We start from the raw sequence: 25,959 nt of genomic DNA on the forward strand, positions 1-25,959 counted from the left end.
GCAAATATGATAGAAATACATAAAAAATGAGCACAGTTTTCAGAATAATAAATCCTATTAATCTAAATTTAAGTTACCTACATCAAATATGAATTATCGTGCCATATTGTATATATATGAAGTGATAACCAATTTCAAATCAATTTCAAATATTATGGATTTTACTAAATTTAATAATTAATCATCTAATAATTAAATATGCGACTAAACTAATCGTTAACAATACGTTACTATTGCTGTAATAGTATCTAGTAAGTTTGGTTTTCGAAACAATGCTGCGTTTATATGTTAACTAGTTTAATATTAATTCAATATTACATATATTGATATATTATACCAATAAAATTTTATTTTTATTTCTTCTGAACTTTTGAACTTTCTATTATTTTGCAGGTGTGATTTTCAGGGAAACATAGTTTCGAAGCTTATCTTTTTTCTTTTGGGTTGATAACGCCTTGATAATTTTATAGAATGCCAATTTATATGGGTACATTGGATGCTAAGGTTCGATGTCTATGTGCTCGCAAGATCGTAACACGAACTGTCGGAAATTGACCAGAGACCACCTCCGGAAAGTTAAAATCGGATATAAAGGAAGGCGGGTGTTCATAAGTTTCGTATTGCTGTATTTTAACCTACTTCTCCATTCCGTTGAAATGGAACGAGGGCAGTTTTCATGACCAGTGGAAAGGCAGTAGTGCTGCATCAGAATCGATTTTAACGTATATCTGTCTTTTAGGGCGTCAGATTAATCCTAACTCTACTTTGTCCCAAATTTGTTTCTTATCCGTATAACGGATAGTTCTTTTATTTCATTTTTTAAAGGAATCACAAAGTAACATCTATAAACTCTTATATATCGTTTGAGTTTTGTATTAAGCTAATAGTAGGTATTTTAACAATTGTATAGAAAGCATTGAAAATGTATTAAAAATAAAGTTGAAATTATACGAAGTTATACATTTCTACATACAATCGTAGATAATTTCGTATTTCTGCGGTGAAAATATCTATTATTTATATCGGTATGTTTGCAATGTTTCATGCCATTTATACAAAATATTTTAATAAAAATAATTGAATTATTCAACTTTATTTTACGGCTTTATATGTACGTATATTTGATATAACAAATTTGAACTGAAAGCACAGAATGCTTAAAAAGATTTAAGTGAATAAATTTCAAGATTTTTATATACATTACATGTTACTGCGTTGAGTCTATTTCGCTTTATTCAATTTGTTAGATAATAAACATAAAATAAGATTTAAGCTGAAATTTCCATATATTATACAAAATTTACTAGACCGTAATTAAATCAGCATCAATTACATTTCTCTATTCAAAGACTTTTATAATTAGAATCTGTACTCCTTTCGGACTGTCAAAATCTTCTTTATAATGAACTTATATCTTTTAAACAATTTTTGATAATATTCAGAGGTAGCAACAAATTAAGCTACTGATAACACGGAGGGCAAGCATTTGATTTGAAACATCTTATCCTGCGGCCATCCAAACATTCTGCGAAGTCTTTATCTTAATTTTCTGTACAATAGAGCATCGCGCATCCTAATTACAGCCAGGCTGTCCGAAATTCAAAGACTTGTTCCCATTTTTAGTGCTCATTGCGAATGCACGCTTGTGTACTGAGTCGTTTTATCTTCGTTATTTTTGTAGGGGGTTCCTTTAGAACTAAATCAACCAATCATTACTCTTCACTCTCTACCCTGGGAATTTACTATATCAAAATCTGTTCTTGCTGCGCCTATCCAAAAAATATAAATAGAAATCGAAATTACAAATTCAATTCAATATTCAAATAGTTTTTATCAAATACGAATTCTTTGGTTCGACTGTCTGATGTCAAATCGATGATATTAAGTTCGTGATTATCTTTAATCCGATTAACTCACGATTATTTTTACATGTTTATAACCACATATCATTTCAGTAATCAATTGCTTTTCATTAATTTGTCAGGGAACATCGTCGCGTCGTGACGGACAAGGGTTACGTTGTATTGGTACCAGTTTGTACTTACTTATTCTACAGGGTAGGCCAAAGTTCAGAATAGGATTTGAGAAAAGAATAACTTCATTCTTCTTTTGATTTCATGTTACAGGTTCGTATATGTTACAACTGAGATTTAGGAGATTTATCATGATGAGTTACACTGAGAAGCAACACGTAAAAATAGTAGACTTTTAGTATCAAAGTGATAAGTCCATTATCGGCCACTACGTTCGCTCGATCTTTCGGCTTTCCATTACTTTCTGTGGGGCTATCTAAAGGAATGGGTACATGTGAATAGACCATGTACATTTGAAGAGCTCAAGGAAAACATTCTTGCAGAAACTGGAATATTAGGACATTATATAATACTCAGACATTAAACATTGTTATGAAACATGCTATCGAAAAAGCCTGACATTGCTAGACAGTAAACAGAGGGCATAGAAGAAATATTATTAACTCTCATACATAAACTCCATACTATTATAAGCTTTAAATATTTAGCAATATTGTACAAATATGTTGTAAAATAAGAAAGTTATTTGTGTCTTAAATCCTATTCTTAGTTTTAATCCACCTTGTACTTATGGTTCGCTGTTCGATAGGTTCTTAAGTTTAAGAGAGTTTCAAGTTTCAATCTAATCACCACTTCTGTCCATTAGCCGTATACGTCATTGCTTGTCAATTATTAGATATTAAAAATTGTAATTATATTTGCAGATATTTATAATTATATTTACATAACTATGACAATATCTGTTGATAATTTCGAGCAACTAAACTGTGTACACTTCTTATTTTCTACCTTCGGCGTTAAATCTTGGTATTCATTTCTTTTGTATTTTTGACATTTGACAGAGAAAATTTGAAACATTACAAAGATATCTTTTTTCAAAATGGATTAAAGGAAATTATGTTCTAAAGTGTATTAGGAAAATGAAATACAATTTAGTCACAGATTTCTATTACATATTTCCTAAGAATGTGTTTTCCATGAGGTTCTTAATGTTATTATGTATACATTCCTCAGTATAATTGCGAGAATAATGCAATGCAATAATCACTATGTGTGTGAAAATATGTATACATGATTATAAAAACAATAATCGATAATCTATTGGCGAATGTATATAGGACAGAAACATCTGAAAGAAGTAATTCCAATAATAACGAACAAAATTTTGTAAGGAAATTAAAACTCTCTGTGGGAAGTTGATTTGATTCTAATGAGTATGTTCTGAAGAATATTCCTAGGCTGTCTTTGTATTTAAAATGAAGAAGAACGAAACTTTTTTCTTCGTGAATCGATCGATTTTCCTGTTGTAAATATACTACATAAATGAATAAAAAATTAATATATATAAATAAATATATTTAGAGATATAGATTTAGAGATAGATATAAGGTATATGATTTAAGAGAGGCAGAATGTAGAAACATATATACATATCATACATGTATCATGTTATTGCATAACTAGTATGTACTCTGAATCAGTGATAAAGTTAGGAAAACAACTTCCTTCCTATTCACTTCTTGGACCGGAAATCGTGATTCGCTAACACAACATAATCTCGTACCTATCAGTCTAAATCTTCGTACAGAATGTTATAAAAGAAGACTTTGAAAGTTTATAGTAGATATTCATCGAGGGGAATTAAAAATATCTAATCAACATAGATTCTAAAATTAATCCTTTCAATATTACATCAAATTTTAGATCCGACACACATGTCAATCCGACAATATTTAAATCAGATAATTGATAATATATGGATGGTAGGAAGAGGTTCAACAGAATGACGATTTCGATTACCAGATTTGATTCTTTTGAATTTTTTACTGTGGACTATGGATACTCAAAGAGTTTTGTCTGTGATGCATATTATACATCATCAGTGATGCATATTATACATCGTGAGTGATGCATATTGTAGTAAACTTACAAATAAAATGTTATTTAATACGAATATGAAACACGGAAGGAGTATATATCTAAAGAAGTATGTGGATCTATGATGATTAGCTATGTTTTATTACTTTCAACAAATGTATAAATTTATACAGAGTATCAGACTCTCTTTTTGCAAAACCTTTTATATGCCTTCTCAAAACTCTGTATAAGTACTCTTTTGTATTCAGACAGCTACACACATACTAGGTATAACTCTGTCATGGTAATTTTACATTGTACGTACATATGTAAAGAAACATTATATCAAAATTGAAATATTATAACTTATATCTATAATTATAAAATATTAATTTGAAATACTAAGGTTACAAAAGGATTACAAAAGATTCGGACAATGTACAATTTGAATTTTTAAGCTCTATATTTTCAATAAATATACAAGGACCAACAAAAATGTATTACATTATATTACTCTATTCTATATAGATAACAGTAGAAAAGCGCTTTTGAGTTATTACTTATTGTTGTCTAAATATTAAAAGAAACAGTGAAGAAGAATGAATCTTTATATCTTATGTCAAGAAGTTTCGGGTACTAATGTTAATTATATACATAGAACTGAACAACAATTAAAAACATAAAACTAATAATGATTATTCACGAAAGTTTGTCATGGTGACACCATTAACATGATGCAAACGTTTTAGTATACTGGAAATAAGTTTTTTTTTTTTAAATAATCATTACTGATTTGTTTTTATTCTTCTTCCAAATGTTTTTAAAATTATTCTTTAGTATATTCGCTCTTTCATAAATTGAGCTTCTTTTCGTAATGAAATATTACTAATTATCGTATTTCAACTTGTATATCGGCTGTTGCGGCTCATTCTGAACAAATTGATAACAAAGTTAGTGCACACTTGCAATCCGATGTGCTCAGAGGTCAAACGAGGCATTGTTTACAAGTCTTGTATATAAACACTGGCAGTATATCTTGTGTCTGACATTTTTTGTGAAATAAAGTTCGCTCTTTTTTAGTATTTCTTTTAATATTTGGATGACAATAAATAATAACTCACAAGTTTTTTATTATATAGCGTATCTATATAGCGTAATGTAACATAATGTAATATATTTTTACTGATCCTTGTACATTTATTGAAAATGTATAGCTCAGAAATTTAAAATTGTACAGTGTTCAAATCTTTTTGTAACTGACCATATAGACGTCCTGATGATTTCAACTAAATGTAAGATTCGTTGAAGTACATAGTCGATATGAAAAACAAATGAAATGCAGAATTAGCAGTATTGAAATTATAGTATGAATATTTGTATAGTCTAAGTTAAATATATACATTGGAGACTAGAGAAACAATGCTATCTTTTATCTTATATCGTTCTGCAGTCCTTGGTGGGGTTGAATAGACTTTCAGTTGACTAAAGCAGGAAACATGAATTGAAACAAATGCCTTTATGTTTCAGACATTCAGACATGGCTTTCCACATCAGCCGACAGCAGTGGCATTCGATCCAGTTCAAAGACTTCTTGCTATTGGCACTAAATCTGGATCTCTTAGGATGTATCCTTTCATAATGTTTTAATATGATCAATTTAACTAGGTAAAAGGAAAAGAAGAGAGGAGTACCCACTAGTGTAATAACACAAAATGTATACGACCCAATCAGGTATAGCTTTCTACGTGATTAAATTCTTAACAAGACCAAATAGAGGACTAATTATAAAACAGACTATATTAATAATGGATAATTGCAAAGATTATGATAAATTATTCTCAAAATAACTTTGAAAGAGTTTAAAAAAGGAAACGTATACTATCAGTGACAAATGCTAAATTAAAATTTTCTATCTTATGATATACAATATACATGGTCAAATGGTATCTATTATAAAATGCAAAGAGTAACTTTTGAATTTTAGAATAAAAATAACTCGCTTTTATATTTTCATAAAATTTTTTTTCACAAAACTATATTTTATTGCATTATGGTATTCTTGTTTAGTAAATGTACTAAATATATTATTTAAAACTCTCTTCAAGATAAATGGCATTTATTGTGTTTTATAATGTAAACAGCAAGTTAAAGACTTACATATTTAAAAAAATAGCCCGTTTCTCAACATTATTTAAATTATATTATAAAGTACATATAAAAAAGCCTTAATACAACGGAAGGTTATTAAATATAAGTAATGAAGAATCTTTCTGTAACATAATCAGACATAATACGTTGAAGTTGTAATTTGGATAGGTATGTTTCTATTAACATAGCTGTATACAGTACTAAGATATTACGTATGTATTTTGAAAATAGCAAAAGGAATATCCATACGGCAAAATGATTAAGAGACATTTGAATCTCTCTCTGTGAAAATTATCTTGTCGTTTGATTAATTCTTACATTTACGTTTTTAGTGATTTATTAAGATGTCTATAAGATTGTTAAAGAATCATACCGAGTAAAGTTATCCAATTTGATTGGATTAATTACTCCGTACAGTTGGTTTATGGTTCGTCAACCATGTGTTCTTTCACGTGGTTGCTTTTATTGGTCTATTCTGACTAAAGATTTACCATGTAGTGAATGCTCATCACAGCTCGATAAGCTTCCTAGTTGCTATCGAGACAGGCAGTTGCTACAAAGTAACTACTTTCATCTGACGGTGCGCTTTATTGCTCAATAAAATCTTTGAACGCTCTCTACAAAGAATCGATTGTGCATGTATGAAGAATGCAGAAAATCAATGATTGCATGGTGTGCTAGAAATGATATGATGTAGAGATACAGAGAATAACTTGATTTATTTACAATATATTTCGTATATTTCTGTTAATTAACTTATTAATTGAGTTATCTTGTAAGCAGAAGTTTGTACAATTACGGAATTATAATTAATAACGACAAATCAATGATTATTTAATCGGTCTTAGTTCTTGCAAATGTAAGTATAATGTAATTTACTTTTTATAGAAATGGAACGGCACATAGAAAGACAGGGGACTTGAAAATACGAAAATTATCATGTTCAAGAGATTGGCAAACCCGAGTGACGAGTTAGTTCATTTTCCCTGATTAGTAGGTTGAAGGGGAAACGTGTTCTTCCCTAGTCCCACGAGTCTTTATCTGCTACATTTGTACTATTTGTATTTGTGCATTGTACACATTGTCATCGCCTTTATATAGCTTTTCCCAATATTTGGTATCTTTCACTCGAGAGACTTAAGTTAAATTTTATAGAAAACCTTCTAATTTATTATTGTAGGAATTTGTTTCATAGATAATTTGTTCTTTATGCTATTTTATATATATTATATTAAATGTTAATAATTTATAACAATGAAATTTGCCAGATGTGTTTCAGATTTATGTTTATATCAATTATTCCAACTGTTTTTAAAAAGTATGCTATGTTAATTAGTTTTGAGTTTTATTGAGTTTTATTATTAAATGTATCTACTAATCATAATTTATAAGATAAATACAAAATATTGTTCATTTACAATTTATTAAACTGTGACAAAATAGATTCTAACAAGGCTTGTAAAATGGATATTTTTGATTTTCCTTAACTAAAACATGATAAAATAGTTTGGGTCGACCAGGTGTAGATGCACATGTAAGACACGAAGGATGTACAGCAGTGGTGCAATTACAGTTTTTAATCAACGAGGGAGCATTGGTTTCCGCTACCGCAGATGACACTTTGCATCTATGGAATTTCCGACAGAAAATACCACAGGTTGTGCAGAGTCTCAAATTTCAAAGAGAAAGGTCAGTCTTTTCATTTATATATTTGATTTTCATTTCATAATATAGATGTATTTCTTATTGCATACGTTAATAGTTCACCAACGATATTAGTTTTGCCTTTTATTTCGTTTTCAGTTGTTATATAAAATACATGAGAATAAATAAAATATAGATGATAGAAGTAATTATTACTGACTATTATTTTTAAATGACTGGTAACTCGTTACTTTTAAAAACAAATAGATTCTTATTTCACCTAACCATTAGACAATAAATTTCCTATATTCTTTCGTGTTACATATTTAAATCTTTTTCATGTTTGAAAGATTTTTCTAGATAATGACGAATAATTCATTCTATTTCAAACAGAATAACATGCATCCACTTACCGCTACAAAGCAAATGGTTATATGTCGGTACGGAACGAGGGAATATTCATGTACTTCATATCGAGACGTTTGTTCTTTCTGGATATGTAATTAATTGGAACAAGGCTATCGAAGTGTAAGTACGCAAATGTTTGTCTAAGTAGTTTAAGCTAAATATGATTAATATCCTAACTATGAACAGTATCATACGTACATGTGTAGAATAAACAGCGGCAGCGACATATACTTGCAATTATGTACGTCTTATTTCAAACTGTCTTTATTTTTCTTTAGTCCTATACATATTTTCTTACTTATTCCGATAGTTGGATTATTTTCCGATTTAGAAGTGAACAGTTTGGTTTCCCATTAAAAGCGGTTATGATAGAATTTGTCTTTTTATTAAATTATTTTATTAAATTTATTAAATTATTTAAGTAAAGTTACCTAAACATCTCTTCGAATTGTGATGATGCAAAAAATATTTTTTACATAACGTGAATGGTATCGAAGGACCGATATCCGGCAAGAATATTTTTTCCTAAGGTTATCCCTCAGAGCTTCTAAGGTCGTTGATATTTTTTATGCATACAACTATATATATATTTTGATTTATTGCATCGTGTGGTTGGTAAAAAAATACATTCGGGTATGTATAATAACGTGACCTTGAAATGACCTATTTCCAAAAATTGAAGTTTTACATATCATTTATGTCTATCGAGATCGCAGACTTTGGCCAAGACGTCTGAACTTGAGAATGTGAAGCAAATATTTTTTATCGCGTTAAGAATATTTAGAAGACTTAATCATGAAATGTGCAAAACAGCATACACTTTCCTTCAAGTAATCATCTTCGTAGATATTCAAAATAGTGTTTTTGTACGATCATACATCGTTTGAAACGAGAAATAACCAATTGTAATGATCTTCCGATTGTTTCAGAATTAATAGCAGTACAAGTTGTAACTAATCGGTTCACCGTATCCTCTTGTGTAGCTGGTTAATCTTTATAAACTGTTTGTTTTAACACCCTCCTCCTCATATCTAGGTGTAAGATCTGGCGAACGCGATAATCATGTTACAATTCCATTACGATCAATCCATCGATTTGGAAATTTTGAATTTAAAATTTGTTTGACATGGCAGAGTAGAATAAACCGAACAATCATCATGCTAGTATCACATTCTTAGACAGGTATCTAATAACATATCATATATGAACATTTGTAGCTTGTTTTGTAAGAATAATGCATACTTTTCTTTAGAGTATCGCTTATGAAATAAGGACTAATTATTTGGTTATTCAATATGCCGCCCCAAACATTTGCACTCCACAGTTTTTCTTTATCCATTGATTTACCAGTAATGCATGTTTGTCAGATTCAACTGATAATGGTTGGTGAAAGATGCTTCGTCAGGCAGTAATATCTACGCTTTTAAAAAATGATTGGTAATTTTCATATTACTGCAAACCTCACTGAGAAAGATGCATACTATTTACGAAATTTGTTCCATGAAGAACCTGTAAAGTGTAAAGATAGATGATACGAGTGAAATCTTTCTTCTTGAAGCATCCATATTATGCCCGTTTTGGAAATACCGCTTTCACGCTGAAATTGTCTTCTTAGACTCACATGTGGATTTTCGTTAACTGTATCTACAATAATTCTTTCATTTCTTTCGTTTCTAATAGTTTTGGTTTTCACATATTTTTTCACGGGAATACCAATTTTATGAAAATTGTTGACCACCTCTACATATGTACAATGCGATGGAGAATTACGATCAGGAAATTGTTTTTGCTCGAATTTGTTCGAATTGCTTCCCTTGAATACTGATTACTTCCACCACAAATGAATATCATATCATCGAGTAATTTATTGTGAATTGTACGTTGACACAATGATGGAATAAAAATGACCAGTACTTCAAACCGTTAGGGATCATCAGTATTGCGATACTAAACATATTTATCTACATCTATAGCCTCTCGATTGTCTTGGCTAAAGCTTGTAATCCAGAAGTTAAAGTTTACGTAAAATTTCTGGAGATCCAGATCATTTCAGGGTTATATTATTTACATTTTTTAACGTATTTTTCAATAAGTTACATGATGCAATAAAACATATATATAGTTATATGCAAATAAAAACGTCGAAGATCATGAAAACTCTGAAAAACTGTCCCTGGAAAAAAATATTCTTATCATATATTAGTTCTTTGATACCATTCACGTTACGTAAAAAATATTTTTTACATCATCATAACTCAAAGGGATATTTAGCTGACCTTACATAAATAAATGGACCATCTTATATATTAAATGGACAACTTATGATACGAATATTAAATATATATCTCGTAAATTAAATACATAAAATTATTCATATGCAGTTTTGAATTGTAACAATTACATATATTGTATAAATGATTGAATGGAAAATTATTATACGTATATAATAATTTGTTAATGTGTTGATTACTTCAACGTAAAACAGAAGTGTTATCTTACATTTCGTATAAATATCTACGTTTAACTTACGTTATTCTTGGAATATTGGAAAGAATATAAGTAGGTATAATACGATAAAAAATAAATAATTTCGAAAAAATTAAGAAAGACACTTAATATTGAGCAGACACTCTAAATAACTGGTGAAAATTTAATTATTTAACTTGAAACAAAACACAATTTTCTTAGATTATTGAAGTTCATATATGAGCGCATAATATGCAGTGTATTAATATAATTTCCTGAAAGGTAACTATATTTTAACATTAATAAATTTTATAACACGCGTTAATTTAACTGTTGCCGCTTTATGCCAATTGGAGCAATTTCGAAAAAGATGAGTGAAATTAGAATTAAGGAATTTGATCTGCAATCATAAGTACGTCATACTAGAATGTGTGTATATGTATAATGTGTGAATGTATGAAGGGAACATTAATATGAAGAATAATAATATACACAAGATCGATCTTAAAATTTTTGGTCATTGAAATTTTACTGAAAGACGAGAGGGTTTATATATAAATAGAAAAATAACATGAGTGTACAAATTCAAATTGTTAGAAGTATATAATAAGAAAATGATCAATATAATATAAGTAATGATTATGTAAAATTTTTCAGAGGGCTCTTCATTATCCAAGAAGGATGGGAAATAATGTCATTCGTAAAAATCAGATTTCAAGATCAAATATAACATATTGCATACGATACATATGTGAATTTAACTGTAAATCTTGTGCAACTAAAGTATCAGTGTGTCGTATAGTATATTTACGAAGAGTCTTACCAGTAGCAAAGAGTTATCAATTGTTAGATCTCAAGATATCAATTGTTTCTTCGTTATCAAATTGTAAAACAGGAAAAAAGAAATTTTACACAAAAGGAAGTGGTGGGACGTAGATATAATCATTGATGTTAGTACATTAAACGATCAAATTAAAAGATCATGGAATTATTGTTAAAATCGATCGATCTTTGAAGTTATTACAAAGGTATCTTTACACTAGGAAGTAAAGTTAAAAAGTAAAATGTTTTTGTACGAGAATTTCATCAAATCAGCCAACTTTGCAGAGTTTAAGAAATTAGTTTACGATTTAATTCATCTTTATTACTCTTATGGAGTGTTTATTTATTTATTTTAATCGTAAATATTATATTCTTTAAAGAAAAAATATGTACAATGCTTTATCATAGCTTCTAATTATAGCTCTAATATAGCGGTTCTTAATCTGTGGAATATGCATATTTATTTATTTATACTAAATCTCTTCTCGCCAAATTTGGAAGTTATTTGTGATGAGCAATTAATGAGTATTTTAAATATACTTATTTGAGACATATTACAAATTAAAATGTTGAACTATGTCTTGGGGACCTGCGATAACAAAGAATTATTTGAAGGTGATTCAACGAAAGATTATTAAACAAAAGATTAAGAATTGCTGCTCTAATATATTATATAGCTTATAATTTTAATTCTAATAGATATAAACATATAGCTTATAGCTTAGCTCATAGTGATAATTGTTACTATTCATCGGTATGTAAATTCAGAGTGGTTAAACATAAAAAGTACTGAAATATATAGCAAATTAGAAGATGCAAGTTCTTAATGTTGGAAGAAAACAAAATGTCAGTAATGAATATTCTTGTTAAATCATTAAATAGAAGAATGAATTTTTAAAATATGTTATTAAAAATAACCGAGATTTAAGAATAGCAGCTCTCTAAGACACCATATTTGTCTATAGAATACATTATATTCTGATTGCTAATGAAAATAAAATACACATATATAAAAAAAAAGTATATAAATATAATCCACACACATGTATTATTACATGTTAATTAATACATGTATTATTTATTCATTCTAAAATTTATTTATTATTTATAAGATACATAAAGTTTTTAAACAAATGAATACAATTATGACATTTAATTGTAGATTGATTAATTGAAAATTGTTCCAATGAACAGTAAAATATTTTAGAAAAGCTTCTTCCTAAGCTATATATACGACGCATTGATATTTGTAATAAAATAATTTTTTTTATAGCAGGAATAATATGAATATCTAGATAGACAAGATTTGCAGTCTAAGAATATAAGGAAATACACTTATAGTGTAATATAGTAATGATAATATTGAAAGTAAAATCTGATCTGTTATTCTTAAATTTAAACTTCCTATATTTATTCATTACGTATAATTTATGACGTGTTAGTGTTTTTATGTCTTATCAATTCTTTCCGCTTATGATTTTATTTTTAAATTTTTCTCGATAAATGCAACACTATTATAGTTATAGGATATTTTAATTCGTCTGCTTTAGTTTCCAAACTATTATTTTAGGATTTTATAAGACGACATTTATTATGTATATGTTACGCATTACACACGAGCACAGCTTTCATCGTATTTGGTGCATCTGTTTTAATTTCTCATTTAAATTTCTTTATCTTTTCGAGCTTATTATTTTCGTAGATCACAATAGGTATATCGTACTAACTTGTACAAATATCGAAGTATATTAGTAATTTTAAAAGGATTTAAGTAAAGTTGAGGAAAAATGTTGAATTATAATAAAATTGATATTCGAACGTTTTTAAAAACTGATATACATATGTTAAAGTATATGAATATAATACAAAGATATAGGCATATAGATTACGTATACGAATACTGTACAAATAAATATAACAACACGTACATACAACTACACATGCACGCGCGCGCTTACGCGCGCATACACACACACGTATATAATATATGTATATATATTTTCCAGATCTAGAAAGACCCATCCTGGTGCTGTAGTACACTTGAGTGATAATCCTTTAGATTTGAGCAAGGTACGCGTGTTTTTGAGTACGTTTTATTTTGCATTATTCTCCATCCTTACCATGACATCATACCTTACATTCTTCAATATTATGTCAAATTATGAAATGAAATCATGATGTTAGGATATTCTCAAGATTCATTTCAACATTTTTTATAAATATTCTTTAAGGTGTTATCTGTAACAAGACTCAGAGATGTGTGCTTGCATGTTGTGTGTGTGCATGCGTGCATGCTATTATTGTCGTACAACATGATTTAACGAAGTAATTTCTTTCTGATAGAATCATATCATTTAATGTGTTACTAATACGTGTGTCGTATAGATGTAAAAGTAATGGGATCGTTATTATCTTCATATTCATTCTACACGCTTAAAGTAAAAGAGTAACACTCAGTATTCATTGCTGAACATATCACATTCAATTTTCTTTGAACTTTACTCATATAAAACTATCCTTAACTCGCAACAAATTAATATATTTTCCGGTTAATCGAAATTTTCCATTCAGTTTTTCTTTATACAATTGAATTAATTTTCTTTTTCGTTGTCTAGACATTAATATTTATTTAAAATAATGATATGTACACATCTAAATTGTGAATGTATGTATGTATTTGCTATGTCCAATCTTTCTTGCGATATCCAATCTTTGAAAAATGGTATTTATCGTATCGTATTGTATCTCACATATATCACACCCTTTTTTCAATTTTCCCATTACTTTTGTATCGCTTCAATAAAGCATAGTGGTGTTGCATTAGTCACAGAATATGTCAAGAGCTTAACAAAAATTTAGCTCGTGATCATAATCACTCATCTTTTTATACATTTTACACAAGTTCATCATTAATATCAGAATTAATATATGTATATATGTATGATAGGATAAACCATGTCAAAACTTTTTGAAGTTTTATATGCAAAATGTAATATTCGTTGTTCTGGTACTAATTCAAACTTTATATTACTACCGTTCATTCACTTGACTGTTGTTCTATTTGCAAATCTAGCGATCTAGAGATATTTCATGGAATGTTGATTGTACATATGTATAATATAGTTTCTACGATCATATTGAACTGTATTTAAAGATTTAGCTGTATAAAATAAACTTCTTCATACTATTCAGAAACATATTACATACATATTCTCGTAAAAATATGAATTTCAAATATAAACTTTAAAACCTTTATTTCTTTTTCTTATATTAATGTAACGTCGTGGGAGGGATTTATTATTATAATTTATTATTATCTTTGTTGAAATCGTTAAAATTATAATGGTTATAGAAGTTCAAGCTAACTTTTATAAATAATGACTTTTTTTAAAGTCCACTATATACCAAGAGATTTTTTAAAAGAAACGACAGTCAGAAAGATCAATACCTTTGACATCACATTTGAAATAGCGATAAAGCAGAGTATATAATGTAGCAAGTTCTTGGAAAATGATAAAACAAATTTAAGTACTGATGACTAATAAGAGAAACTTCAGGCTTGATTCTTATGTCTTGACTCATTTCGATGATTTGAGTGATGATTCTATATGTGAAATAAACGTATAGGTTCTAGGACACTTACTTTAAATGACAATTTAAATAACAATTTGAATTACAATTATGGAGGAGGGAATTATTTTATGTGTTTTTCGTTACAAGTATTATTTTTTATTTGTTATTAATAAAACAGTTTATTAGAAAGAATAGTATACAAGGTGATAAAAAAAGGGTCCTATATCTAAAGGGCTTATAGTACTTATTTATAGTATAGAATAGAGGATTGTAAACCGCAATCCTTTTTGTAAAATCAATTTTATTACATGGATAAAGTAATTGTTTTTAAAGAGTTTGGTGAATCAACGCAACGTTGATATGATATCCGTTGATATCCACAGCCACTGAAATCCTTCGGGAACCTGTTTCTGGATTCTCTTCTACCATCCTCAAAACACGTTTTTCTCTATCATAAATGTACATAAATGTTGGTGAAGCTTTTTAATCAATTTACGAGAGGGATACAGCTATTAGGATGTTTTTCTGTGTGCAAGTAACGGGCTGCATACATGTTCTCATTAACAAGGCCATACACAACATAATGAATAGTCATTGTTAACAACTGAAAATAACGTTTACCAAACTGGATGAATACAGAGGATTTGTACCATGTTTATGTTTATGAAGTAATCTTGGCTGATATTAGTAACAATCTTATATATACAACCTTGAATTATCTTAATTCCTTTGTATCAGAAGCAAAATATGATCATGATATGGAACGCTAATAGATAATAAAAATTGACTTTACACCAAGAAGATTGCTTTTAGGACATATATTGATTACATATTTTATACTCCCCTCTACTATATTATATGTAAGTACTATATCTTTTCCGTCGCCTTGTATACTGTTCTTTTTAATAAATTGTTTTATTAATAATAAATAAGAAATGATTCTTATAACAAGAAAAATACAATAATCCACTCTTTCGTAATTGCAATATTTAAGGTAATTGTACTGGAAAAAGTTCTTCCAACTAAATGAGAACCTGAGATAAGCAATTCGAACTCTTTTAGGTTTGCCGCTGGACTACAATCGTTAATGTATGACCTGCTCTAATTTCTGGAGAGTAGGAAATATGCGATTTTTTCAAACATTAAATGCATTTTTCTCAATTGGTCTACTATTTTAGACTAAAATTACAGATACGTTTAGATATGTTTTACATATAGAACTATCATTACACCAAATGCCATTGAAATCTGTGGCCAGCAGGACTAGGTTTCAAGTTTACCTTGTGAGATGAAGTACCTTTTTGTCTATTGCAAAAAACAGTTGTACTTTAATTTAAGAGCAAACAAGTAAAAAAAGTAATGTGCAATGTTCGTATAACAGATCAAAAGGAGAATTTTAGACGCTCAATTTTATCCATCTAGATTATTGAAAGATTGAATTACCTATCTGAAAACTACAACAAAGTCCCGTTAATATTAAGTAAGGTAGACTTGTTTAATATTGACTTTGCTTCATGTCCTTTCGAAGATAAACCAAACCAAAGATCAATATTCTAAGTCGGTAAATTAAATACAGCGAAACCTTGTGAGAACCATTTCGAATTCATTTTGGATTCAGTTTTACAGAATGAAAAACAAATTGTAAGAACCTTGTTTCGTTAACTGAATTAGTGGTTTATCGCTTCGATTTTGTTTTTTAGCTCAGTAGAATTTGCTGTATTTATTTAATGGGTTTGGGTTGCGCTCGTAGAACGACAGAAATCAAAATTTATAATGGATTTGTTGATTTTAATATTAACGGGACATTAATGTATCGCTTTTTGCATATAAAATTCCAAAGAATTTTAAATTTTACTTTTTAAAATTATTTGACTGATCTCAAAAGCGAAGGTTTTGTAAAAAATTTGTTGCTATTTGTAACTAAGAATTGCTTTAAACTGCAATTATCTTTGGATCATATGTAACCATAATAGTTTAAATTAGGGCTGAATTAGGTTACTGAATTTTAGAGTACTTAATATTAATTTATACTCAGTACTTTACATGATAAATACTATTGATTGTTACATAGAACACAAAATACAAATTAATATCAAATACTCCAAAATAATATTTAACCTAAGCTTTTATATGTCATCTATGATTCAACAATACTAATTTAGGGGTTAATAACGCGTATACGGAATGCTTATTAAGAATAATTAATATTCAGAATGCAGAATGAAAATATGTAGACATTAACCAATTTATGAAATCTTTATGTAGCTTTGCGATTTCTATGTATTCTTTGTGTGTATAAGTTATATTTGTATATCATCATACGATGATTTAAGAAACATTTAGGATCAACTTAAGGGTGTATTATAGAAAAGAGATCCGCCTCTATAAAATGAAAGATGTTAGACATATATTATAATATTATTTAAAGGTATAACACGTGTAACATAACAATATTGAAGTTTAGAAAAAATTACCCGAAGAAATTCTATTGTAAGTGTTTATTGTGTGATCAAAAAACGAATTGCACAAAATCGTTTACACAAATAGAAAGCGAGAACATTTTTGTAGAAGTAACAGTAGTTATATTAACAAAATCCATCTTTTTTGCCCTTCTTTAATATCATGATCTACTTTAATTTATGCTTGAACTTATTATTCAGGAAAGAATTCAATCGAATCATTGTATTTCTTTTCATTGAGAAAAAAGAAAAATTATATATATTTCACTGTTCATTCCAATTGATCGAATATAAAAATTCCAATAAAAAGGGATGTTTGTACAGCATTATCAGATAGTAAAACTTGTTATATTGTTTAATAATTTTACATCATTAATAAATTCTTGTATATCATAACTAATCTACATTTAATAAAATTTGCACATAGTGCAAATATATAGTGTGATATACATAAACGAAGGTTTATGTTAGTTGATAGAAAATAATGAATTTTTGTAAATTAATTAAAAACAATCTGTAAGGTGATATAAAATTATAATAAATACTTATTTTATTTATCTGAAAAATAGTAGTCATTTGCAATTAACTTTTGCAAATTATCATAAAGCACATTAATGAGAAATATAGATGCAGCATTGAAATTGGATATTCATTAACTATTTTTATGTTACAATTCATAATTACATAAAATTTCAACACACAGTTTCAATGAAATTGTTGCTCATTGCATTTAAAGTAATATCAAATTTTCTGATCCATTCTGCACTACATATTCATATTTGTTCTTGTTGTGTGTACGTAATTTGTATTATAAATTGTATCAGTTTATTATGAAAATTATGTGTTATTATAAAAAATTACATACAACATTTTTCTTAGAATAGCTATTTATGACATAAGTATTTTCTTGTTCTCTCTCTCTTTCTTTCTCTCACACACACAGGCACACACAGAACATACACACAGACACACATCTGACACATCATGCTTTTAATCTTTAATTTCAGATGCTGATAGGATATGAGTCGGGACAAATGGTTTTTTGGGATTTAAAAACAAAAAATGCAGAATACAGATGCCACAGTGACGTACCTTTGAAATCGATATCTTGGCATCACGAGGGTAAACAGTTTATGTGTAGTCATACTGATGGTTCTTTGGCAACATGGACGGTGCGTCAAGTAAAGCCAACGAATATAACGCACCCACATGGTGAGAAATTTTCTTTTTTTCTTTTTTATTTAAATATCTTTTGCTATTGTTTCGACATTTCATGAAATGCTAATTCTTTGTTAAACATTTATGAATTGTATGCATATGTATGTATGTACATGAAATCTACATGGTACATATTTATAATATTTTGAACCATCATTACTATAGGGTGTGCCAAATAAAGCGTAATGAGCTCTTTTTTTTAATCCAAAATTGGATATCGATTTCAATCTTTTGTTACTGTTATTTAGAATTAAATAGAACGGAGAAGTTAACGGTTTGGATTGCAACAATATTTTCTGGGTAGATTGTTCAGAGAAAAAAGGAGGCACATCATTCTTGTTTTAATGGAATTAGATATTAATGATATTTAGTACTAATTACGTTTAATATTAATTATATTTAATTAAAACATTCTTTTCTATTCTGCATAACTAAAGAATTATGATGAAGAATGGTTTTTCTAAAAAAAAGCGAAGGGGTGACATGAAACATTTACATAAACATGTTTTAGCTTGAAATTTATTTTACTAAATATGTAAAATAAATATCTTTGGGCCTTTAAATAAGACCTATGATAACATCAATAAGGTAATTAAAGGTGCAAAATCAGTGTGTATTCTTATTCTCTTATTGTTGTATTGTGTATTATAATTTTCTTTGTTATAAGAGTCGCTTAATGTTTTATGCCGATCTATAAACAGAAATCTAATGGAAAGATTGTTTCAAGGACATTGTTTTGAACATTTAAGATAATGATTTTCAATCCAGTGTAGGTACATTTATTTTGACATCTCTCAATATCTCTTCAAAGTTTCTATTGAGAAAAGGTCTTCTTCGTCGTAACTTCTTGATTATAAATAAGAAACAGAAAAGAAAATGTTTGCCATTCTATTTAAGAGAAATGTGGGTGACCAAGTTTGGTTTCCTAGTAGAACTGCAGAAAAGTTTAAGTTCCATTTAATTAAGAAAAAGTGGTTTCAAGAGAGCTTATAATATTAAACTAGCTTATAATATTTTCTATGACGCTAACTCCATATACATATAATGCTAAATGCTACACATAATATTAAGAAGTTTATTAATTAATTGTCTAATTGCTATTAAATTAATTTTAACAAGTTGATGTCATAAAAACTTTATTAATTGCGTTAATTATACCGTCCAAATGGTACTCGTGTAGCGGTACCCTTTTATATTTACTACCAGAAAAATGCATATTCAGAAATATAATTTTCAAAATATACATACCTCTAAGTATGTATGTATATTTTGAAAATTATATTTCTGAATATGCATTCATGATATATATATGTCGGAGATGAAAGAACACCGGAACCCCTCCTTGGATTCGCGGGAATACCGTAACGTTGTAACTTAGATTAAACAAATGCCGCTCCGATTATTCGAGATTTATGATCATGAGCTTGGGCTCGAGGCGACAATCAGTCGCCGAACGTAGCCGCGGTCAAAGGGATGAACGTTTTATCTAACAAAGGCACAGAGTAACTCGATACCTCTCCTTAAAAGAAATAGTCGTAGCGACACGTGGCAGTAAATACTTCAATAGTTTCTGTCCCGCGGCCCGCCACACGCAGATTTTGTCCTCCGGGTAAGATGATCGCTGGGTGTCGGCATGCCTTTGTAGTATATGTTTAGCTAACGTGAGGACCCGCTATAGATCTTAAGATTTAGTCAAGCGAAGTCCTTCGAATAGACTTTGTTGCAACTACGGGAAGATAGGAGGAACCTATCTTCCACGAACGATGCCCCCCGTCAACAACCTCCCCTCAAGGGCGGCCAGCATCTCTTTCAAAATGCCAATATGGAGATCGACCAATTAGCAACAGCGCTAATTTCCCTCACCTTTGAAACGAAAGCTTTCGTTGACGAATCCGAGGATCTCATGTCCTTAGACACACCCATTATAATTTTCCTCGACGGCATCATCGAGACGGAGAGTCATTCTTTCGTGCGATCTCATCGACGAGTGACAGTACCACCTTACAACCAGTGAATACCTCACATATAGTTAACAAAGAGTTAGACTTGAACTGTGCGAGAACATACGTTTATCATCCCGTGACCGCGGATTCGTTTCGAACCTAAGGTCATTATCACTAGTGCTACGAGTGCCTAATCTTGTTGATAAGCCTGTGTTAATAAACTCTTTATTGTATCATGGCAATGGCTAATTGTAATGAGAATTCATCAAACGCCCCTCTCCATAATCCTGACCCTAATCCGACATATATATATCATGACGATTATATATATATGATAACGATCAGAAAGGCAAAATAAGCCGATTATAAGAAATTCAGAGATATAAAAGTTGATCTTTATGTACTACAAACTCGAGAAATCTTTACATGTTTAAATAGAGTCTTCCCAAAGGTATAATTTTCTTTGGAATTTATTTCAATTTGTTCGCATTCTTATTGCGATACGATTTATATACTTATGTTTATCCATTTATGTTTTTCCATGTTTATATATATTCGGACATACTTGTATTATATACATACTAGTATCGAGATAACTTTGCTTTCCTACCTATGAAGCGTTCAACGTAATTATTTTGTTAATGTCATGGACCTTCACCGTAAAACCATAAACTGCGGTGTTTACTATAATACACAAAAGATTTGCTCCTTGGCTATTTGTTCTTATTAATGTCCAAATCGGTATGGGATCGGTTCACCGCGAGGCTTGTTGCCACGTGCCGATGACGTATCCCCTGTAACGTAAAATCGGCACTTGGATTGTAAGAGAAAAGAAGGCTGAGTCGTAACCCAACTTTTAATTTTCTTTTATCGAACTTTTATTATAAATTTAACAGTTACAAGAATAGATTGACACTGAACCGGAAGAAGAGGTTGTACAATAACAAGAGTTAGAACAAGAACTGTCCGTGCTGGCTGAAGTCTCGGCTTATATGCGTTTTGGTTTGAGCATGTTGAAGGGCTCGGTGTAGGTATGATGTGGAAAAGTGTCCGAAGTTCGGGGGTTGATGTCTTATCTCCGATGTAGCTTGTGATGTGATTGATGTCACACCCCATTGCCCATAAGCTCGGTTTTGTCGATCGTCGTAGTGAAGATACGTCTTTATGTATTAAATTGTATGATTTTGAATGCTTATAAATTGCCATCAAAGTTTAAAAAAATTGCACTAAGTCGCAAAAAATGCGCGCTGGTTCCTATGTATTGTATTTTTTTTTCGTTTAATATGAATTGGCAGTATTGATTACTATCAGAGAAATCTCTGAAGAAGAATGTACAGAATACTCTATTTTTCTCACAGCGGACGATTATAAATAATTCAAAGAATAAGATTGTTATAATATGTAAAAATGAATTTCTCTGGTCAATAAATTTAATTAATAAACCCTTGAAATTCAACATCGCGCACGACTTACATACGTACATAGTTTATTTGAAATTGATTTCGTTTAGAATTCTTATATCTATAAAAATAACACTGATAACTAGAGTATCTATACTAATATACATTCCTATCTTAAAATGTAATGTATATATATGTATATATACTTTTTATTATATGCTATTATACTATGTATTATATATTATTATACTTATTAAGCATAATATTTACAGCGAAAACTACTAAAGATGGCGAGCCAGAACCTTGCAAACCAATACAAAAAGTTGAATGGAAGCTGTCAAGATCAGGGTAAGATATAATCAATTTTTGTTAACTTTAGGTATACAGATTAAGATGCATAGAAACACACAAGCTCGGCCATTCGAATGAAAGAAACAAAATCTATTTTATACACAACAATTTTCTTTTTCTTCTTGGAGCAATTAATTAAATAAGTAATACTACTATAAGTATTGGAATTTCTAAAAATATTATGAGTAATACACTGCAATGTGTTATATTTAAAAAATCCAATTAAAAATTTTAAGTAAATTTCGTATATTGAGTTAGTTATTACTATGTGAGAATAAAACAACATAAATTGTGTCAAGTATCAGCATGCGGTTTATAGTTAAAATGTAATTGAATTTATATCTGGGGGATTTGTATTTAGAAAGTTTCGTTGTTAGAAAATAGAATGAGATTATATTATGTATATTTCTTCTTTCATCTCGCATTATTTTTTTGTTTCATTCATCTATACTTTCAAAATATTGTATATTAAAGTAAAGATACATCACGATGAACATAATATTTTAAAGAAGAACATTAATGAGCATAATATTTCGAAAATTAATGTCTTAAGAAAAAAGTATTTACTAATTACAAACAATTTTTCTCTATGACATCTTTTTTATGCTTATTATCAAAAATAAATAACATACTTATGGATATTCTACTCCAACTCTATAGTATTTTAGAACGTACTTGGCCTTTTGTAATGGCCATATGTAATATATACGTATTCGTACCATGAGTACTGGATGGAGTTTTAAAAAATTGATTGCGAAAATTTTACTATTATCTTTTCACGTTAATAATGTAGGATTTTATTATTAATTTATTTAAAACGAATTAAACAGGAAACGATGGTTATTTAACTTGAACTAAATACAGTAATATGCTATAACTAAGACAACTAAATAGTTCATTTACAACTCTCGTCATCACGGTTCCAACGCTCTCTTTCACACTGACCACACTCCTCGACAATGTTGACACACTCTGACTTCTCAATTCACACTCTCTAATTTCTCAACTTACACTGACTGCTAATTCGTCTTTCTCCGTTAGCGTCCCTTTGTCTTTTCTTATAGCCCTACCATGCACGTGTTCTGCAACCGTTCGTGGCCAGAGTCACGTAGGCCTTTTTTCCGCGTAACTATTCGATTGAAGGACCGACGATACATTGATGGGCCTGTCGGCACTTCCTCGCGACATTGTTTATGGTTCACCCGATATCTTTTAGGCTACGATACTATTCGGCCATGATACTACAATAGAATAATTTAGAACGAGGTATTCTGCTTGAAAGTTGGCGGGTATGATTTTTTTACTTGTGAAAGCTGTATACGTTGAATAGTTGCGTGTATTTTGCTCTATTTTTCGACATAGGACCGTTTAATCTCAAATTGATCTCTTTTTGACATCGATATCGGGGATTTTGCTTAAAATAAAATATGACGAGGAATGGTGGGTGGGTTGGAAGCCATGATTTTGCTGGTTACGAATTTAAATACTAACCTTTGAACTTTTGCTTATGTTCATGAAATTCATTTGCATTCAAGAATTTTTATCTCGGAAATTATTATTTCTCGGGCAGAGTTGTCTTTTTTCAGTATTAGCGTAGAAGTTTCAGCGTATTTCTTACACCGGCACTTGTATCCATTTGTACGTAATCCATTTAATTTAAAAATTGTTATTTGTGCAATAATCATGCCACTTATATAGGGTGTCCGTAAATATCTAGATCAACTTAGCAGATCAATTCTCAAACTTAACAGATTAATTGAATATTTGTTTAAATATCTATATTAATTATTTTCCTTAATTTCCTACAAATCTACCTGTTTAGTTAGTTTAGTTAGTTTAAATATGTGGTCTACACAAATGAATTTACATAAGATGGGTGAATATTTCCAAGCAAATTTAGACAAAAGTTATATTTCAATTTTTAGGAAATATAGACTTTTTAAAATTCTGTTTGAACAGTCATGTTCGTCGTTCAAAAATCCAACATTCGTTCAGTGGTACAATTTCATATGTTTTCGAATCCAAACTTTAAGAGCTGTTCTCAGTCTTTCAATTTCAATGTGGATGATTGTGAATAAAAAGATACGCGTTGAACGTTAAAAAATCGACAAAAATTTCTGATAAATTTAGATACGATGGAACTTCGTTTATATGATCGAAATTTTAGTAGTGCCTAATTAACTCAACTTCCTCTGATTGTGAGCTTCTATTATTAACATTTGTACTATCGCCGAGCGCCAATTCACTTATATGAGCGTCTAACAATAAGAAGTAAATAGTAAGAAACGCGTCAAGTGACACGCTCTCATGCTTCGCAGTCGATACAAGTTCGCAACATTTTTTTGTATTTAAGAGAAAATATTTCGTAGAATTTTATTATATGAACATGTAGTCCTCTTAACTGAAAAACTACAGACGGTGGGAAGAAACAGGTGGATTTCTATTATATGGATGATTTGGTTATATGAACATGTCTCCAGATAGGTTCGTATAAACAGAGTTCGATGTAAAAATTACATTCTTTCCGATTTCTTTCTATCTGAGTATATGTGTATACATATGATGTAAAAATGTCGTGCATCTATTATTTCCTTATAAAACAAAAGAAACTTTTGGGACAACCTAATATATAATATTAAAAAATATATAGTTTCTATTCTGAACTTTCTCAATTTTTTAAAATCATTTATAACAATCTTTATCAAAACCGATGAATGACAGTTAAAAGGCTTTAACAGCTACTAACAGTAGCTTAGTTAAAGGGATTATTAAAAATGTATTATGTATATGTCTGTATTGACATACAAACTAGTCTGTGTCTGTTGAAACAGTAATAATCAACGTCAGTTTGATAGAATACAAATTTCATTGTAACTTATAAATATAAACAGTGTCAAATAGGATAATTATTTATAGGTATTTTTTTATTCTCAAATGTTCAATTCATTCCTAAACTAGATGCTACATATTTTTTTACAAGACATCTTGTATTTCGAATAATTAAAGGTGCAAGATTTGAATTATATTGTATCATTCTGATTAATCTAGGGAAGCATACGTTATATTTTCCGGTGGTTTAGCGTATGACACAACTGGCCGAACTCCAAGTATAACGGTGATACATGGGAAAACTACCACCGTACTAGAAATGGAACACAATGTGATAGACTTCATAACACTGTGCGAAAATCCATGGACCAGTGGTATATTAATAAAATTACTAAATTTCTTTTAAGTTTATTATAAAAAATACTTAATATGTATATGTTACTTTAGCTACATAAGTAAAATACATATGTATATGTTGACTTCTTGCTCTTTTCACGCAAGAATTTCCTTTTTTATGCTGGGTGCGGTTGAATAACACGTACAAGCGGACACGAGGTGATTCCTTATGAAGAAATAAGAAGAAAATATAGAATAAATTTCATTCATGACGCTTTGTTTTCGAGAAAATCGAATTTGAAAATTTATCACGTATACTTGAACTGAATTAATTAGCCATTGGGTGTAAGAAAGTAATCAGCAGGAGGTTATTCTCTATTAAACAAAACATGTAAGTCAAAACTGTCGAATAAAATTTCTGTTTGAAGAGAATAGGATCTGAACATATTTAGTCAAGAACTGGCTTAGTATG

The 25,959-nt window shown here is 29.4% G+C and overlaps 1 protein-coding gene and 1 long non-coding RNA gene across 11 annotated transcripts in view; both read left to right on the forward strand.

The window, feature by feature from the left end:
* The window catches only part of LOC100650584 (syntaxin-binding protein 5), a 74,940-nt gene that overhangs the window by 9,143 nt on the left and 39,838 nt on the right, over positions 1-25,959 (forward strand). For 9 of the 10 annotated variants that reach the window (XM_012318515.3, XM_012318518.3, XM_012318516.3 and 6 more), the window contains exons 2-8: positions 5,418-5,515; positions 7,545-7,727; positions 8,076-8,210; positions 13,385-13,448; positions 18,418-18,622; positions 22,244-22,319; positions 25,371-25,525. In XM_012318515.3, the coding sequence (XP_012173905.1) occupies positions 5,418-5,515; positions 7,545-7,727; positions 8,076-8,210; positions 13,385-13,448; positions 18,418-18,622; positions 22,244-22,319; positions 25,371-25,525 (916 nt within the window). Of the gene's footprint in view, positions 1-5,417; positions 5,516-7,544; positions 7,728-8,075; positions 8,211-13,384; positions 13,449-18,417; positions 18,623-22,243; positions 22,320-25,370; positions 25,526-25,959 lie in introns of those variants that run through there. The other variant, XM_048404611.1, reaches the window with a different exon arrangement.
* On the forward strand, positions 1,759-2,566 carry LOC125384751. The gene is made up of 2 exons (XR_007223513.1): positions 1,759-2,057; positions 2,127-2,566. It is a non-coding gene; the product is annotated as an uncharacterized LOC125384751 (long non-coding RNA).

The sequence above is a fragment of the Bombus terrestris genome, chromosome 3, assembly GCF_910591885.1.
Source record: "Bombus terrestris chromosome 3, iyBomTerr1.2, whole genome shotgun sequence".
In the NCBI taxonomy this organism is placed as follows: domain Eukaryota; kingdom Metazoa; phylum Arthropoda; class Insecta; order Hymenoptera; family Apidae; genus Bombus; species Bombus terrestris.